Here is a 15,000-nt window from a genome sequence, read left to right as displayed (position 1 = left end):
TAAATACAACAAACATGCTTTTCAACATAAAGCAGTATTTGTTACTTAATGCAGTATTACAAAACTCTTTGAGATACAAAAGCCATCAAAACCTCATTCTAATGCATTTGACTTATGGGTCTTTTTTCAAAGTCTTCAAGGGATCAGGACAAAGCTCTTTATGAGGTGATTATGTAGGGACAAGCAGAGCTCTCCAACATTCTACACAAGGAGTGTCCTGATTCAATGTCCTCCGTTTTCCTCAATCATTTCTAATTTCCCAAACTCTTCTCTTACTTGTTGGCCAAATTAAAAATATAGGAATGTAGCCTCTCTTGCCATATGATTCTTTTTCACAAGACAAAAAAGATCAGTTTTATTGCCATACCTCTCACTGAACTCGAGTTTCTTTTGGATGTTGCAAATAGATGGATTCCTGCAACTTGTTTATTCACTTTGCACTTTTCCTGCGCATTAATCATTTCGAGTAAATACACCTTACACGACAACATAAAGAACACATCAGATGTAAAAAAAATGAAAAACATTGTACACAAATTATTTTTATTTAGATTCAAGAAAATCATGTAGAACAGAAACAACAGTTACCAGAAATATGTACATTTATGGTATTTGCGACACATAGCGGGTTTGACTTTAGGAGGGGCTGATCTAATGGCAGAAGAGAGAAGGGGGCCAGTGGCTGTTTCAGATTCCACCTTTATGTCTAAGAACCCATAACTGTCAAGTTTTGATTGATTGAAAATTAATGAGAACGAGATTATCACCCGAGCATTGTAATGGATAGCAACGAGGGATCACCGTTACTCGTGCTGAGAGGCTGCCCAATCAACTGCCGTTAAACCAATCAGTTATCTTTTGGTGTGGATAGGTTCATCGTCATGAAATCAGCCAGTCTGTATTTAATAAACGGGCATCCATCTGGAGACTAAAGAATCTTTAATGACAACAATTTCTGAAATGTTTGAACGAAAACTAATTACCGACCGGTGTTTGATGGCATTTAGGTTCCAAGGATGGATCTTTTTCACTCCATCTTATCTTGGACAACAAACAGGCTACATGGCAGCCTGAGGCCATAGATTGGCCTTACAACCTTGCCCAATACACTATCTCTCTATGATGATGGTAGCTTTATAATCTGATGATGAATAATGATACCAATTACAATCAATGATAAACTATGTAAAGGCAATTTCCACATGGGAAAGCTTTTCATTTTTTTTCTTGATTTCTCTAAACTATTATTTCAACGATCTCTGTGCCTTCCAGCTGATCCCTCACAGCTAATCTAAATCTGTTGCACAGGATCATCATCAAGCTCTCTTAACTTAACTCAACACTTAAACTTATTTACAGAGAAAGTAAATACTAAACACCTTACTAATTAATTTCCACGGCATGACTTTACTCTATAACCATTCCACACGAAACGATGCCATGTTATAAAACTTCTTTTTTTTTTATTTATATTAATAAATAATAATAAAAATAATTCTAGGTACAACACATAAATAGATCGTACGAATAAAAATAAACACAAACTCTAAGAAGGAAGCGGAAATGAACGGAAAAGAATCCTCAGTCAGCTACGGGTCCTTTTACAGGTGGTTATGGCAGGTTCAGGACATCCAGCTTGGCACACCCTACTGAGATGCACAGTATTGAATTGTGGACCCACACCAGCCTCCATCTTGCAGTTTTAAGTAGTGAAAGTCACAAGCACAAAAGGGATTAGTTGTTAACGGATTGTTTTTTGCGGCGTTTTCTGAGTTTGATGTGAAGGTCCTAGACAAATCTGAGACAAAAGGGTGAATGAAAATGTTAAGACACACATGAGTTTTTGCAGAAGGTGTTTTCGCGGACGACTGAAAGAACTTCCAGACGGTCCAACACGTAAGAAAAAATCAATACAGTTAAAGGAACTAGGACTGGGCACTTCTACCTACAGCCATGTCAGGAAATGGGGCGAGGCAGTGGGGTTCAAGCGTCCTCCACTAAGGTATATACCAATCCTGAGCCTTTTCTTAAAAACTCGCTTGGTTGACACTCTGTAAATTTTCTCCCCATCTCCTACATGGCTTGTGAAGAATTAAAGGGAAAGGGCAAGACACATTGACACAATATGAACAAATTTTTTTCTTTTTGTACATTTTTTTTTTGTGAGCACCCATCCCATATCTTCTCTTGAGGATGAAGGTGTACACACATCACCACCCACCTACCTCCGCCACCATCATCCTTGTGTTTACATGTTTAAGTTGCCCATACTGGGAGAGTTGAGAAAAAAAAAAAATCATTAAAAAAAAAAGCTCCTGGCTTTCTGAGCACATCATCAAACATTGCTTGTGCTGTTTATAAACTCAAAGTTGACGCTGAAAGTTGACACAAACACAATATTGTGGGCAATATTAAGGAGTGGTGATGACAGGTGGTGGGCCTCTTGGGCACTTTAGCCACGGCTGCACTTGTCAGTGTGCTCGGGTGGGCACCAGCAACGCAATGCACACCACAGCTACCCCAATACATACAAATCTTTGCTGGCTTGAGTTAGAGTTTGCACTGCTGTGAACGCGCCTCCCGTCATCCGGTGAGCGCGTCACACGCAAGCGCACGCTGTGTAGGTGTACATTTTGTGCAGGCATCTCACGAGATCAAACTATATTAAAAAGAGGGAAGAACCTCAATGTCGCAGAGAACTCTGCTGCCCCACCCCACTCGTATCCTACACATCATTGATTTGTTTAGCCTCTTGCCAGGTCCACACGTCATCTGACAAACTCATTTCTAGCAGGTTTAGAATTCCTTTGCAATACTCAAACTTAATAGCACTAAAATACAGTTCACAAAATGTTTCACATGAAAATAAACATTTATACTCAAAACACATTTACACAGTTACCCCACTTGTAACTAGTCATGCATTAAAGAGAGAGTGGCCCTTAGCTTCAGTTGTCTTACACAAAAGAGTAGAATTATTAAAACATCTGTAAACAGGAATGTGTCAAGATGGGTGAGGTGCTAAGCTGCATTGTTGCAACTTACCAGGGCAGCAGAGTACCTATCATAAGTGATGCCAGGTTTTTATACATTAGTCAGACCCACATTCAGTTTGACCTACAAGTTACAAAAGTTGAGTAAACTTTTTAAATTTAAATCTAAAAAACTCCAATATCCACACCAGTTTCAAGAGAAATGTTTTGTCACAGGTATGCTGGCAACACTAGCTTTTAAGTTTGGTTGGTAGTGACTGACTACAATAACATTCAAGGCTATGTGGGGTTGTGATGATGACTTATACTAACAGTTTACCCACATATAACATGATATATTCATCACTATGGAAATATTTTCTTGATTTAAAACCAGATCATGGCAATGCATGATAAGGAGAAGTTTTGTCATTATTATTTACTTTATAGAAGCCTCACTTTGTAAAAATGAAAACAACAACAATGCATAATGAGAAATACAGTTTTCTTTGCGATACCAAACCTGTGAGGTCTCAGATTAGGTCATACAAAGCTATATGCAATATAGCAGGGTAATTCCTAAGCCACTACTGAACTGCACAGTTTATCCTTAGCTATATTCAACATAGTTGCATAACATTAAAGCTACAATATCTACAGCTCAGAAATACTCAAGCTACAAAATATACAGCGCGGTATTACTTGAACTGTTTTAAACACAGCTAAGTACTACCTAGGCTATCATAAATAAAGCTAGGTATTAATCATGCCATATAATAAATACAGCTTATTGATACCAATGCTGTAATCCACACAATGAAGCCTCATATTTTAAAATATTTGGGTTGATCCTGACTTAGTTACGTGTGTTGTGTGATTCGCCGACCAGTGGTCTTTCTGAATGACTCGTGTAATATTTCAAAGCTAACGGACTTCCCTTGATCATGTTTCAAAAATATTCGCTCTGAGAAGTGCTGGTCTGCTTTCAATGCAAATTTGGTCTGCAACGGTTTATCTGATTCCTGTCCAGGTATACGTCAAGACTTACATTCACTATCATCTATCATTATAATTACTCTTTTATTTTTTTTTTTTAATATTTACATATTTCTCATCAATATGATTGCATAAGCAGTGTCAACAATAATTGTATTCAATTTGCACCAAGAGACCCATGCTACCTTCATGTATCTTTCACTCTCCATTATCAAAAATCTTGCAGATTTCCTTAACTGGGGATGGCATGAAGGACGACAGAGTAAGTATGGAGTAAGTACAAAAAAATGAACAGAAACACAGAAAATGCAAGTTATGAGATCATACTAAATTCTGGCTAAGATGACATGAGAAATATACACTTGTTCTTACTATCACTATGGATTCAGCAACTATCATAGCATCCAGGACTGTGGCATTCTGGAAATGAGCAAGAAATCTAGTAGTATATGTAGCAAAAGAGAGCCTGGAATATCCACTATAATCTACCCATAAATATAAAGTGCATCACAGTGCGTTCTTTGGGCTTTATCTTGTCCATATACATCTGGGACGTTCGTGGATATTTCCGCCAGAAGGCCAAAGACCTAGTGTCCACAGCAATCAACTGAACTGGGGCGCTAGTGAGTGAAGTCACGTTATGTTTCTCACGTTCTCTCAGAGGAAATTTAATGTGTATTGAGTCCCTTTTTTTTACTCTAAACTCGCTCTGTTTTTTCCATCACACTCTCTCCAACTACTGAAAGCAAGATTATTTTTAATGGAAAGCAGACAACACAATTGAGAGCTATGTACCCCTGGTATACAAACAAAGCTATCTGTAGCTACCAAAATTGTCTTTAGCTTATTTATTCAAACTGGTAAGATATACTTTTTTTTGTTTTTAGATTTTTTTCAGATTTTCAAACATTTACAATTAATCAACAGTTTTAAGATTATCTAACATTATTGATGTCCTACTGTTCAAATCAACAATAAAAAAATATTGAGATTCAAATTAGCAGGGCTTCAGTGTACTTTAATCATACAGCTTAGTATACCTTTGTCTAAACAGCTGAACAGTCATGTTGTAATTTACCAGAGAAGAACACCTACACAAGATGTTCCTCCCAGTCTTTATAAAACCTCAAGAGCAGTCCAGATTGCTTACAATTACCTGAGCCAGAGATCATGTAGCTTGTTCATACCTATACTATGACTCTCACAGGAAAGTGATATCAAAACTATAGTTCTCATAGCATAGTGATTCCAAAGCTATGATTATCACAACATTGTGATCCCAAAACCACAGTTCTCGCTACCAAGTTATTGATTAAATCATACATTGTGGTACCAAAGCATGGTTTACACAAGTTAGTAATACCCAGACACATGGTTCTTGCAGTATGTCAACATCCTCAGTACAGTCCCCAAAGAACAGAGGATCTCCAAGGTTCCGTTTTCACAACGTGGTGATACCCAAAGTATGGTTCTTTTATAATAATGATACCCAAGCTATACTTCACAGATAGAGTTTCTAGAAATGTGGCGCAGATTGCAAACCATTGAAGAAAATTCCTGAGAGTGCACAGGATACTGTTGCTTTGCCAGTGGTACTCCATTGCAAGTTTGTTGAACAATGTTCAACTTATCAATAACAGTTATTGCACATCTAAGCTTATCATGGGATGTTCTGTGGAAAGACAAGCCAGAACGCATTATTGTTGGTGGTTTTGGGTGGTGCAAAAATATTCAAGGGAAATTTTGCAATGTTCACTTTCACTGTACTTTTCCTTCAGTTCAAACAAAAAAATACAGAAGCCCAATAGGAACATTACAAAGCTTATGCATTTACCTTAACACATTAGGAACAGCTGTTGATGGTTAGTCAAAACACTTGCAGAGCATACCACCAATAAAAATTACTAGATATTGTTAAAAAATGGGCTTAAAATCAGTGCAGACTCTACCCCGAACGAAAACAGTGAAGTATAGAACGTAAGAACACGCAGATCATCACATGAGGGCCGCCTTCACAGATTTGATACCGGCACCACCCAACACTCCTTGGGACGGCTTGCAGCCACAACATTTACAAGCAGCACCTCATGTACACACTGATTTATGAACACATGCTGTATTATCAGACATGCACATAATGGCTCGTGGAAATGGACGAGTGCACTGAGGTGTGTGCATGTGTCGGCAACTGGGATGAAAGTCTGTAAGAACAAGGTCTCACTGTTTCCACATTGAGTTGGTGCTTAAACAAACACAAGGAGAGTCAACTACATTAATGCTATAGCTAAAAAATTACTAAAAGCTAAAATATTGCAATTAATTTCATTTTAGTGGACAGTTGGAAGAGAACTAATTTTTCTATTAAATGGAATCAAGTGGAGCATTTCTTGCCAATCCCACTGCTGTTATAATATTCAAAATAAATAAATCTGCAAGAGACAGTGAAGGAAAAACTCCTATGGAATCAGCAGAAATTAAAGCTACCAGGAGTCCAGTGGAAAAGGCTGGTACCCTGTGTCCAGACTCTACACGTTGTACTAGTCAGTATTTACACTGTACAGAGGAGACATAGCCCAGGTGACCATCATGAGGAACCTCTCTGGTACCACAGCCAATACACTTCATTGGGAGCATCTTATAAATATGTTATGGTCTTCTTGTTTAGGCCAGAACCAAGAGGAGATTTTTAAAAAGTAAAGCAATAAAAAAGAATATAAAACAAGGTAACCTTGATATTAAAAAAGAGTGAACAAAGAGGTGAAGCTCTTCTTTTTACTTCCATGAATGTGTCTTTTCTTCTACGTTTTCCATTATGTTCGGAAGCATTTAAAAGCTGGCAGTAATTATTGCATTGATCTTCATTTCAGTAAAGAAAGAGGACAAAGTCCACTTATTTTTTCTCTCAAAGGTCTATCACAGTCTTGTATTTTCTATATAACAGGTATTCACTCTCACTTTCCACATGTTTCACTTCCTAATCGCTCATAAAAAACATGATGTTCTGGCAGTACAACAAATCCACATTCTGATAAAAAAAAAGTCTATACCATAGCACCAATTCTCCTCTCACTTCTTTAGATTAAAAGCCTCTGAAGTGAGAGGTTCCAATGCTACAATGGCAGACACAATACAGTTCATAGTATATCACAAGCAAATAGCCTGCTCGAGCCTGGCTGGCCTTTAAACCATGTGGTGGCTGGTCCGATATCTTATACTTAGGTGAGAGAGGCCACAGAAGAGACCGGGGAAGATCAAGAAGATCACGAACAATCAATAAACTACTCGACTCGGAAACGGAATCAGTCGCGAAGGTAGAAATCAATGGATAAGTCAATCAAAAGTAGACAAGAGATTGTGTGGGATCAGGACTCCTGGGCATAGTCTTTGTTACTCTTTTTTATTTTTAGGTGGAGATCCGTTGACACATTCCGCTGTGGATTTGGGTATCTAATATAGCTCAGTGACTCACCATCCTTGAACAGTTGTGGAGCATTTCTTACGTTTTGTTTTGGTTGCTGTAGAATTGGTTGTTTGGCACTGCAGAGAGGTAAAGACACTTCAAAAGTAGAGAAGAAACATCATGCTATTACACTGTCTTGGGATGAAATTTGTGTCTATGGCAAAATTTGTCAGGCTCGCACTTAGCAAAGGATGGATTGCCGTCTGGCTGTAGGAGGGCAGGTACTGCCGTTATTTTATGTTTATTTTTTTTTATTTTGTTTAGTTTTTTATACCTTCATTTTCATAAACAGTTTTGTTATTACATGTCAATGGCTTTGTTTCAACTACCAACCTTGATATTATTTTATTTACTTGCCTTATCAAAAAATATAAACTATATTACTCTTGCTGTTTGTTCCATAGTTGGATAGAAGCAACTAAAAAGAATAACTCTATTCATCAAGCATTAAAATTTCCATCTGTGATAATGCAGCAATATCCATCTTGGGTAATCTTTTGTGTGACTAGAACGGATTGTTTCCATTATGATGCTCTAATACAAAAGATTTACCTCTCGCACAAGTGAAGAAGTGAATAACTTTTTGCATTAGGCTGGATGGAAGAAAGGGCTGGGTTTTTGGAAAACAAGAAATGATCTTACATGTGACAAGAGTAATGACACATTTGCCTCATAAAAAAGAAAAAAATATTGTAATATCTGCACGTCAGTCACTCATCACTTCTCGAACATTTCTTCTGTCGTTCACATACGGTATAATTTAAAAATCTTCAATATAAGTTCACATCTTCTATGATAACAATGTGCTTTGTATCATCTTCTTTTTGGCATAAATGACAAAAAAATAAAAATCTAAAATGGTTGTGGTGGCTGTTGGTTTCCTGCTCCATAAGCTCTCTGAAAAGTCATCCACAAGGACCCTTAGATACCACAGAGAAAGAACAAGAGGAAGCACGTCTCTAGCACTCCACACGAAGACTTCTCCATGTCGGTGCCGTGTTCCAAAACCTCTGCCTTGCTGTGGTGTTTTGAGCATCGTGCGGTGAGGTCGTCAGTCCCGGTGTTCTCGTGCTTCCTGCTTCTCCTTGCTCTGGAGTTTCTCAGACCAAAATAGCTCAGATCCAACACTGCCTGGCACCACCACAGTTATCCTCTTCTATGTCCCCACCATCACCTGCAAGACAGCACTACATGAATTTATCACTCACACACACACACTTCCTATTACTTCATCATGCCCTTGTATGGTGCATTCCAGAAGTTTCCTTTGAAAATAGTTTGCCTTTAGATTATTAAGGCTTGTAACCTGTGATTCTTTTTGACATAGTTTTTACCTTTTGACTCTTGAGGTAGTTTTTACCAATCATTTATAAATGTGATGTAATAAAAAGGTATACTTTTTCTTCAAGAAAACAGATACATACTTCTATACCTGCAGTTATTAACTTCAAGATAATAACTACAGAAATTAAAGGAAGAGCAATGGCATGAAAAACTATCAAGAACTACTGGACCAAATTAATGAAATATTGTGTTACAGGATTATCTCTATATCATCAAACTAATAGAATAGAATAAAAAAAATACCATTGATCTTTTTACACATTCTGGCCATCAAAAGGCACTGACTATTTGGAAGATGAAAAATATCTATAATTGAAACTTCAGTCATATACATCTATGTTCCATGGACTAGTTTAGAACCCATCATCTTCCATGCATCTATTCTATAAAATCCTTAATTTTACATGTATAAGATTAATGGCTAATTAGACCGTAGAAATTCAAGAGCAATCAACATCAGCTCTCCCATTATATCTAATAATCACTTACATGATTTTAATTTCTAATCAAAAGTAGATAACTTGTAATCTTGGTGTAAAAGCTGAATTCAATATCCCACAACCAATTAATCCTGCATCAAAGCTGTAAATTTGGCTAAAACAATTCAAATGAACTAATTAAACCAACTTCATAATTAGGGTGAGAAAAACAAGTCCTCTTAAAACTGATTTCATCATCCAATAAGAAGCAATAGTCCTCAAACAACCGGCCTGTGTACTGTTAGATGACTGAAGCTATGCTCCAATCAACGCTCCAGAATGAAAACTCAAGAAGCCCTACCTAGAGAGCATGTGAGGGAGGCTCAGTGATGGTGAGGCGCCGTGTGGAGATGGTGACTCCACCGTCACTGGCCGAGGACTGGATGGAGGAGTGGTCGTCCGTGTCGCTCTGGTTGCTGCCATAACCTAGGATGTCCACTTCATCTGTAAACAAATGACGTAATTAAGAACGGTTTCCTGATCTTTTAAAAAAAATGTTGCCTCTGTAAAGATTAAGATCATCTGGAATTAATAAGTGAAATGCGGCACACCATGTCCGTAGACTTCTGTTCATTTTTTGTTGCTGTATGAAAGGGGAAACTACGATTGTTCTGTATCTCTGTCAAAGACTACAAGTCTGGTCTGATGATGATAATGATTATTAGTATTATCATTCTTTTCGTTGTCACTTTTCTTTGAATTGAACATTTTTTTTTAAACCAATGAATTAACTAAGTTTTCCTTTGGCGGTAAAACACACAGAAGGTAGAACTATCATACGAACTTCTTTGTACTCTAATATCTAATTATTCATACTGGTGTATGTAGGTTCATAATCTGACTAACGAAAGCTGCTGTGAAGTCTTACCCACGCTAAAAGAATATAAAATCCCTATCATATCAGGACTGGCGATAAACACCTGTACTTCAGGTCATACGTATGTAGGTTGCCTGTTACTGTCTCCTTATGTCGTAAATACAATCTACATGAGTTTTGTTTACGTAAAGAATGAGAACATACATATACACATCTATATGTATACAGAATCACCTGTACACACGCACCCACCCCCCCCCCTCCCAAACACACTATGTCACCGTGGTATGAGGAGGCTGCCAGGAGCGCGGGGTGGAACAAAGGCCGCCGAACCTGCCAAATTTTTGCCCTTGAAAACGGTTGCCAGGGACGAGCATGGTCCCTACACGAACCCCAAAACCCCGGCCTTTACATAAAACATTTTAGAATTTGAATCGTGGCTCTAATACAGGCCGTCAACGAAAGAGAAACAAAGGGAATCATTTGCTCCTTCGCTATCCGCACATCGAGGCCTCATTCCCCTACAATTCACCACAGACTTCGAAAACGCCACCTGAAGTTTGGCCCCACGAAAGAGTCCTAGCAAGGAGAAGGGCTGCGTCGATAGCAAGGGGTCCTCTCGCCCCGACGCGTGTGTAGACAGCAAACCTGAGGATCAAGTTAGGATCTGGGCGCCGTGTGGCTAACCCTATTCCCGTCCTCCGCAAACCTGATTACTTCGAAGGACGCCGTAAGCGGGTCCTGTGTACCGAGATAACTTGACAACATCGAGTACGCGGCGGCATGACAGTGCAACACGACAACGATCCTAGAAGCCGTGTGTTCTGACGTGACGCTCCGTTCGTTAAGCTTCGGGATTGACTAACACAAACTATCATATAATATTAATGGATTTAGGTACAGGCAAATAATTAAGGAAAGGCAACTTGTGACTTTATGGCGAGGCCTGTTACCCATATATGCGTCTGGGGTCACTTTTGTCCCTCACTGTTTGTTGCGTGGGGTCTTTGTCCAGCTAGCATCACGGGCGCCCAGATATTCAGAACAATAATATTATTCCCCTTTCGTGGCGGGATAAAAAGGGAGCGAAGCTTACACAGACAGGGAGAGCTAATCCAGGTGGCTGCCAGCTGGTCTTGGCGAGCGCCATCCCACCAAGCCGTGGGTAGAAAAAATAAGCCATATCTGAAACATTCGCCAACTAATCGCTCCGTGACGGGTGAAAACAGTGCGCTTTTCATGTTGCGCGACTATTTTTACATCTATTGGCGATGGCGAAACCATTTGCTATTCCTTTTATATATATATACTTTACAGAACTCGCATAAAAATACACTCATGTTTGCAGAGCAGGAAAATGTAATGAAAATAGAGTTTTATCAGTTAAAAGGTTCGCCAGACCTTGACATTGGGTAACGCCCGTAAGCTTATCTAGCCTTGAAGTGGCTCCAAAGATAAAGTTAAATATCCTTATCTCTGTACATTTATCTACACATCTTAATGGCCTTTGGACTCGCGGAAAATTGTGAAATTTGTTCAAGCCAGTCGAGTTGTTATTGTCGAGTGTTATGCAATATCAATTTCATGTTGCTGTTTTTTTTTCTCTCTCTCACTCTCGTTATAGCACGATTGAGTGTGACCTATATATTCTGCACGGAGGATATCGACCTATTTTCTTTTCCTTTCTCTCTCTCTCTCATTGTGTGTGTAGTTTGTTATGTTCTCTGTGTTATTTCATCTTCATTTTGTGTGTTCATATCCAACGACTCTCTTCATGATCGGAGAGTAACTCTAAGTCAAATAATAATATAATAATTATAACAAATATAATAATAGTAATAATAAAAAACAGCAACAGCAACATTCACAAATAATAATGATGATGATAATGATGATGATGATGATGATGATGATGATGATGATGATGATGATAGTGGTGGTGATGATGATAACAATAACAATAATAATAATAATAATAATAATAATAAGAAGAAGAATGCTAATAATAACGATAATAATATCAATACTAATATTAAGACAACAAAATCTCATCACTATCTGAGTCCCTTACCGGTTTCAGCGTTGTGTGACGAGGCGGCCCCCAGCACGGAAGACAGATCCTGGAGCAGCTCACCTGAAAAGTGCAAAGCAAATGAGTAACGAACGACCAGTCGAAACGCTGACCCGCCTTGCAATTGCACACGCGTCCCTCTCACACATTCCGCGAACACACCACAGCGGCGGCCCATGGCATGCACTCGCTGTTACAAAAAAACCACTATATTCGACACAACGTGGGAAGTTCTTCACACTCAATTGAGACTGTGAAATAACATTTGTTTACCCCTTTCGCTTATTATTTCCCTCGGATCTGGTGTTTTTTGTATCTTAATTCTAAAGGATGGATAAGATCTGTTTTGCCTTCGTATTACTCGGCCGTTCGTATGACAAGGATACCCCCCCCCCTCGCCCACCCTCTCCTAAAAGTCCATAAAATCCCCCCAAGAGCCACGCCCGTGAAAAGGCGAAGAGGCGAGCGAAGAAGGGCACCCGAGGATATCGCCAAGGTGTTCATCAAGCCCGTAAAAATAAAGAGAGTGACGTCACCCCGTGTTACGCAAGGCAAGGGAAGTGCCAAGTCACCCCTTGTACATACATCTCGCGGGACACACCAGCGAGCCATCTGTGCAGGTGTCGACGTCGGAGCTCCCCCCCCCCCCACCTCCTCCTCCTCCTCCTCCTCCTCCGCCTCCTCCTCTGCCACCCGCCTTCGCATAACTCATCTCCACCCTCCCCCTTTCCCTCTCTCACGCCATTTATTACACACGCACGCACACGCACACAAAGGGATATCGACAATTTATAATGGCGATGGCCAGGGCTGTGACAGTAGCAGGCGAGAGATGAGCCGAGGTCGTTATGCCCCTTAAGAAAAAAAAGGGAAAGAGAAGAGAGAAAAAAAATATATATAATAAAATCGCATAATCTCTTAAATGTCACGTAGAAAATGGTTGACGATGACGATGAGGAGGAGGGGGAGGAAGAGGAGGAGGAGATGAGGAGGAGGATGATGATGATGATGATGATGAGGAGGAGGAGGAGGAGGAGGAGGAGGAGGCAGAGGAGAAGGAGGAGGATCACATCGTCACCAACTATCTAAAAAAAAAAAAAAAAAAAAAAAAAAGGGGCAGGAAGACAAAGCCACCATTCACTCACTCAAGCGTGACCACGATAAAGCCTCTCCGAGTGAATTATTGGCCGGGCTCCTCGCGTTACTCCAATAACCCCGATGGGACACGAGAGCAGCGCTGAACGGTAACTCTTTCACTCCGCGGGATTACCACAAGACTTCGAGTGCGCGGTCGATCTCGGCAATGAGAGGTCTTTGTGGAAGTGAGATGCGACGGAGGAGAAGGGAAGGTCCAGAGATGATCGGAGTTGGAGGTGACTTAATCTGGTGAGATACAAAGAGAGAGAGAGAGAGAGAGAGAGAGAGAGAGAGAGAGAGAGAGAGAGAGAGAGAGAGAGAGAGAGAGAGAGAGAGACAGAGAGAGACATACAGAGAGAGAGAGAGACAGAGAGAGACATACAGAGAGAGAGAGAGACAAAGAGAGACATACAGAGAGAGAGAGAGAGAGAGAGAGAGAGAGAGAGAGAGAGAGAGAGAGAGAGAGAGAGAGAGAGAGAGAGAGAGAGAGAGAGAGAGAGAAGGAGAGAGGAAAGATATATATAGAGAGAAAGAGAGAGAGAGATTTAGAATGAGCGAAAGGTAATCAGAGTGAGTGAAGAGTGATTCAGGGCGAGTGACGGAAGATCTAGAGTGAGTATTTAGTAACTTAGCGTGAGTATGAGAGTCTAAACGCCAGTGACGGAGCGAGTGAGACGACAAAAGAACACGACTTTCTGTATATATTTGCAAATGATGCTCATTAGAGATGTAAATAGCACTCGGGCGTGATGTCTCTGTGGCATCAAACATGTGCTGTAAACGGGCCGAGCAAGACGACCTACGCTGTGCAATAATCGTGAAGATGAACTGCACGTGTTCTCATTTTTTTTTAAATTATTATTATCATTATTATTATTATTTTTTTTTTTTTTAACGAATACTCTTGTTGATAATGCAACGAAGACGTCAAAAAGAACCCAACGCAACGACGCCGCAACGCACAATCAAAGTTACACAAGGAGAACGCCAGCAACCATGACGGCTCCATCATGCATATGCTGCACCGGCGGAGGGGCGTGAGGCGATGGGGGCCGGCGTAGGATATGCAGCGGCGGCGTGGGCGTGGGCGGGGAGGCGGGGAGGCGGGGAGACGACGGGGGAGGACGTGTGGCGCATCGATCAATTAGGGCTTGGCCGGTCACCGTAGAGGGCTCGGCAGGTGGAAGGGCCAGGCGGCGTCGGAGGAGCTTCATGAACGCCGCTGCTGAATGAACGCTTGCCTGAACGCCGCTGGTGAACGCTTACTTCAAAACGCCGCTAGTGAACGCTTACATCAACGCCGCTGGTGAACGCTTACATCAACGCCGCTGGTGAACGCTTGCCTGAACGCCGCTGGTGAACGCTTCCTTGATCGCAGCTGGTGAACGCTTGCTTACATCAACGCCGCTGGTGAACGCTTACATCAACGCCACTGGTGAACGCTTACTTCAAAACGCCGCTGGTGAACGCTTTCCCTTGAACGTGTTTGAAGAGCGGCCTTGCGATTCTAACTGCGACTATTGTGCGTTGAACGAGGCCATTAAACTCGCCCGGTACTACGGTCGTCCCAAGAAGTAGGTCAGTCAGCAAGGAGCAGCGAGCGGTGAGGCTGACTGTGCATAATGATATGTGGGATAAAAAAGACTTCTGGGTTACTGAGTGCCACTCAAGCCAGGGTTAAAGCGAACGCGGCCTAATGCTTGCCTCAGCACCTCCTCTTTTCT

The 15,000-nt window shown here is 40.6% G+C and overlaps 1 protein-coding gene across 1 annotated transcript in view; it reads right to left on the bottom strand.

The window, feature by feature from the left end:
* Positions 1-526: 526 nt before the first annotated feature.
* Positions 527-15,000, bottom strand: part of LOC122248783 (max-interacting protein 1) — a 24,624-nt gene continuing 10,150 nt past the window's right edge. Inside the window, exons 3-5 of the mRNA XM_086547212.1 lie at positions 12,140-12,202; positions 9,553-9,695; positions 527-8,602 (exon numbers count right to left, since the gene is read on the bottom strand). Coding sequence (XP_086403338.1) covers positions 9,553-9,695; positions 12,140-12,202 — 206 coding nt within the window. The 3' untranslated portion in view covers positions 527-8,602. The remainder of the gene's footprint in view (positions 8,603-9,552; positions 9,696-12,139; positions 12,203-15,000) is intronic.

This window comes from Penaeus japonicus, unplaced genomic scaffold, assembly GCF_977035675.1.
Source record: "Penaeus japonicus unplaced genomic scaffold, GWHDUDI00000001_assembly GWHDUDI00000019, whole genome shotgun sequence".
Classification (NCBI taxonomy): Eukaryota; Metazoa; Arthropoda; class Malacostraca; order Decapoda; family Penaeidae; genus Penaeus; species Penaeus japonicus.
The sequence above is the reverse complement of the archived record's forward strand: the minus strand, read 5'-3'. Positions and strand labels throughout refer to the sequence as shown.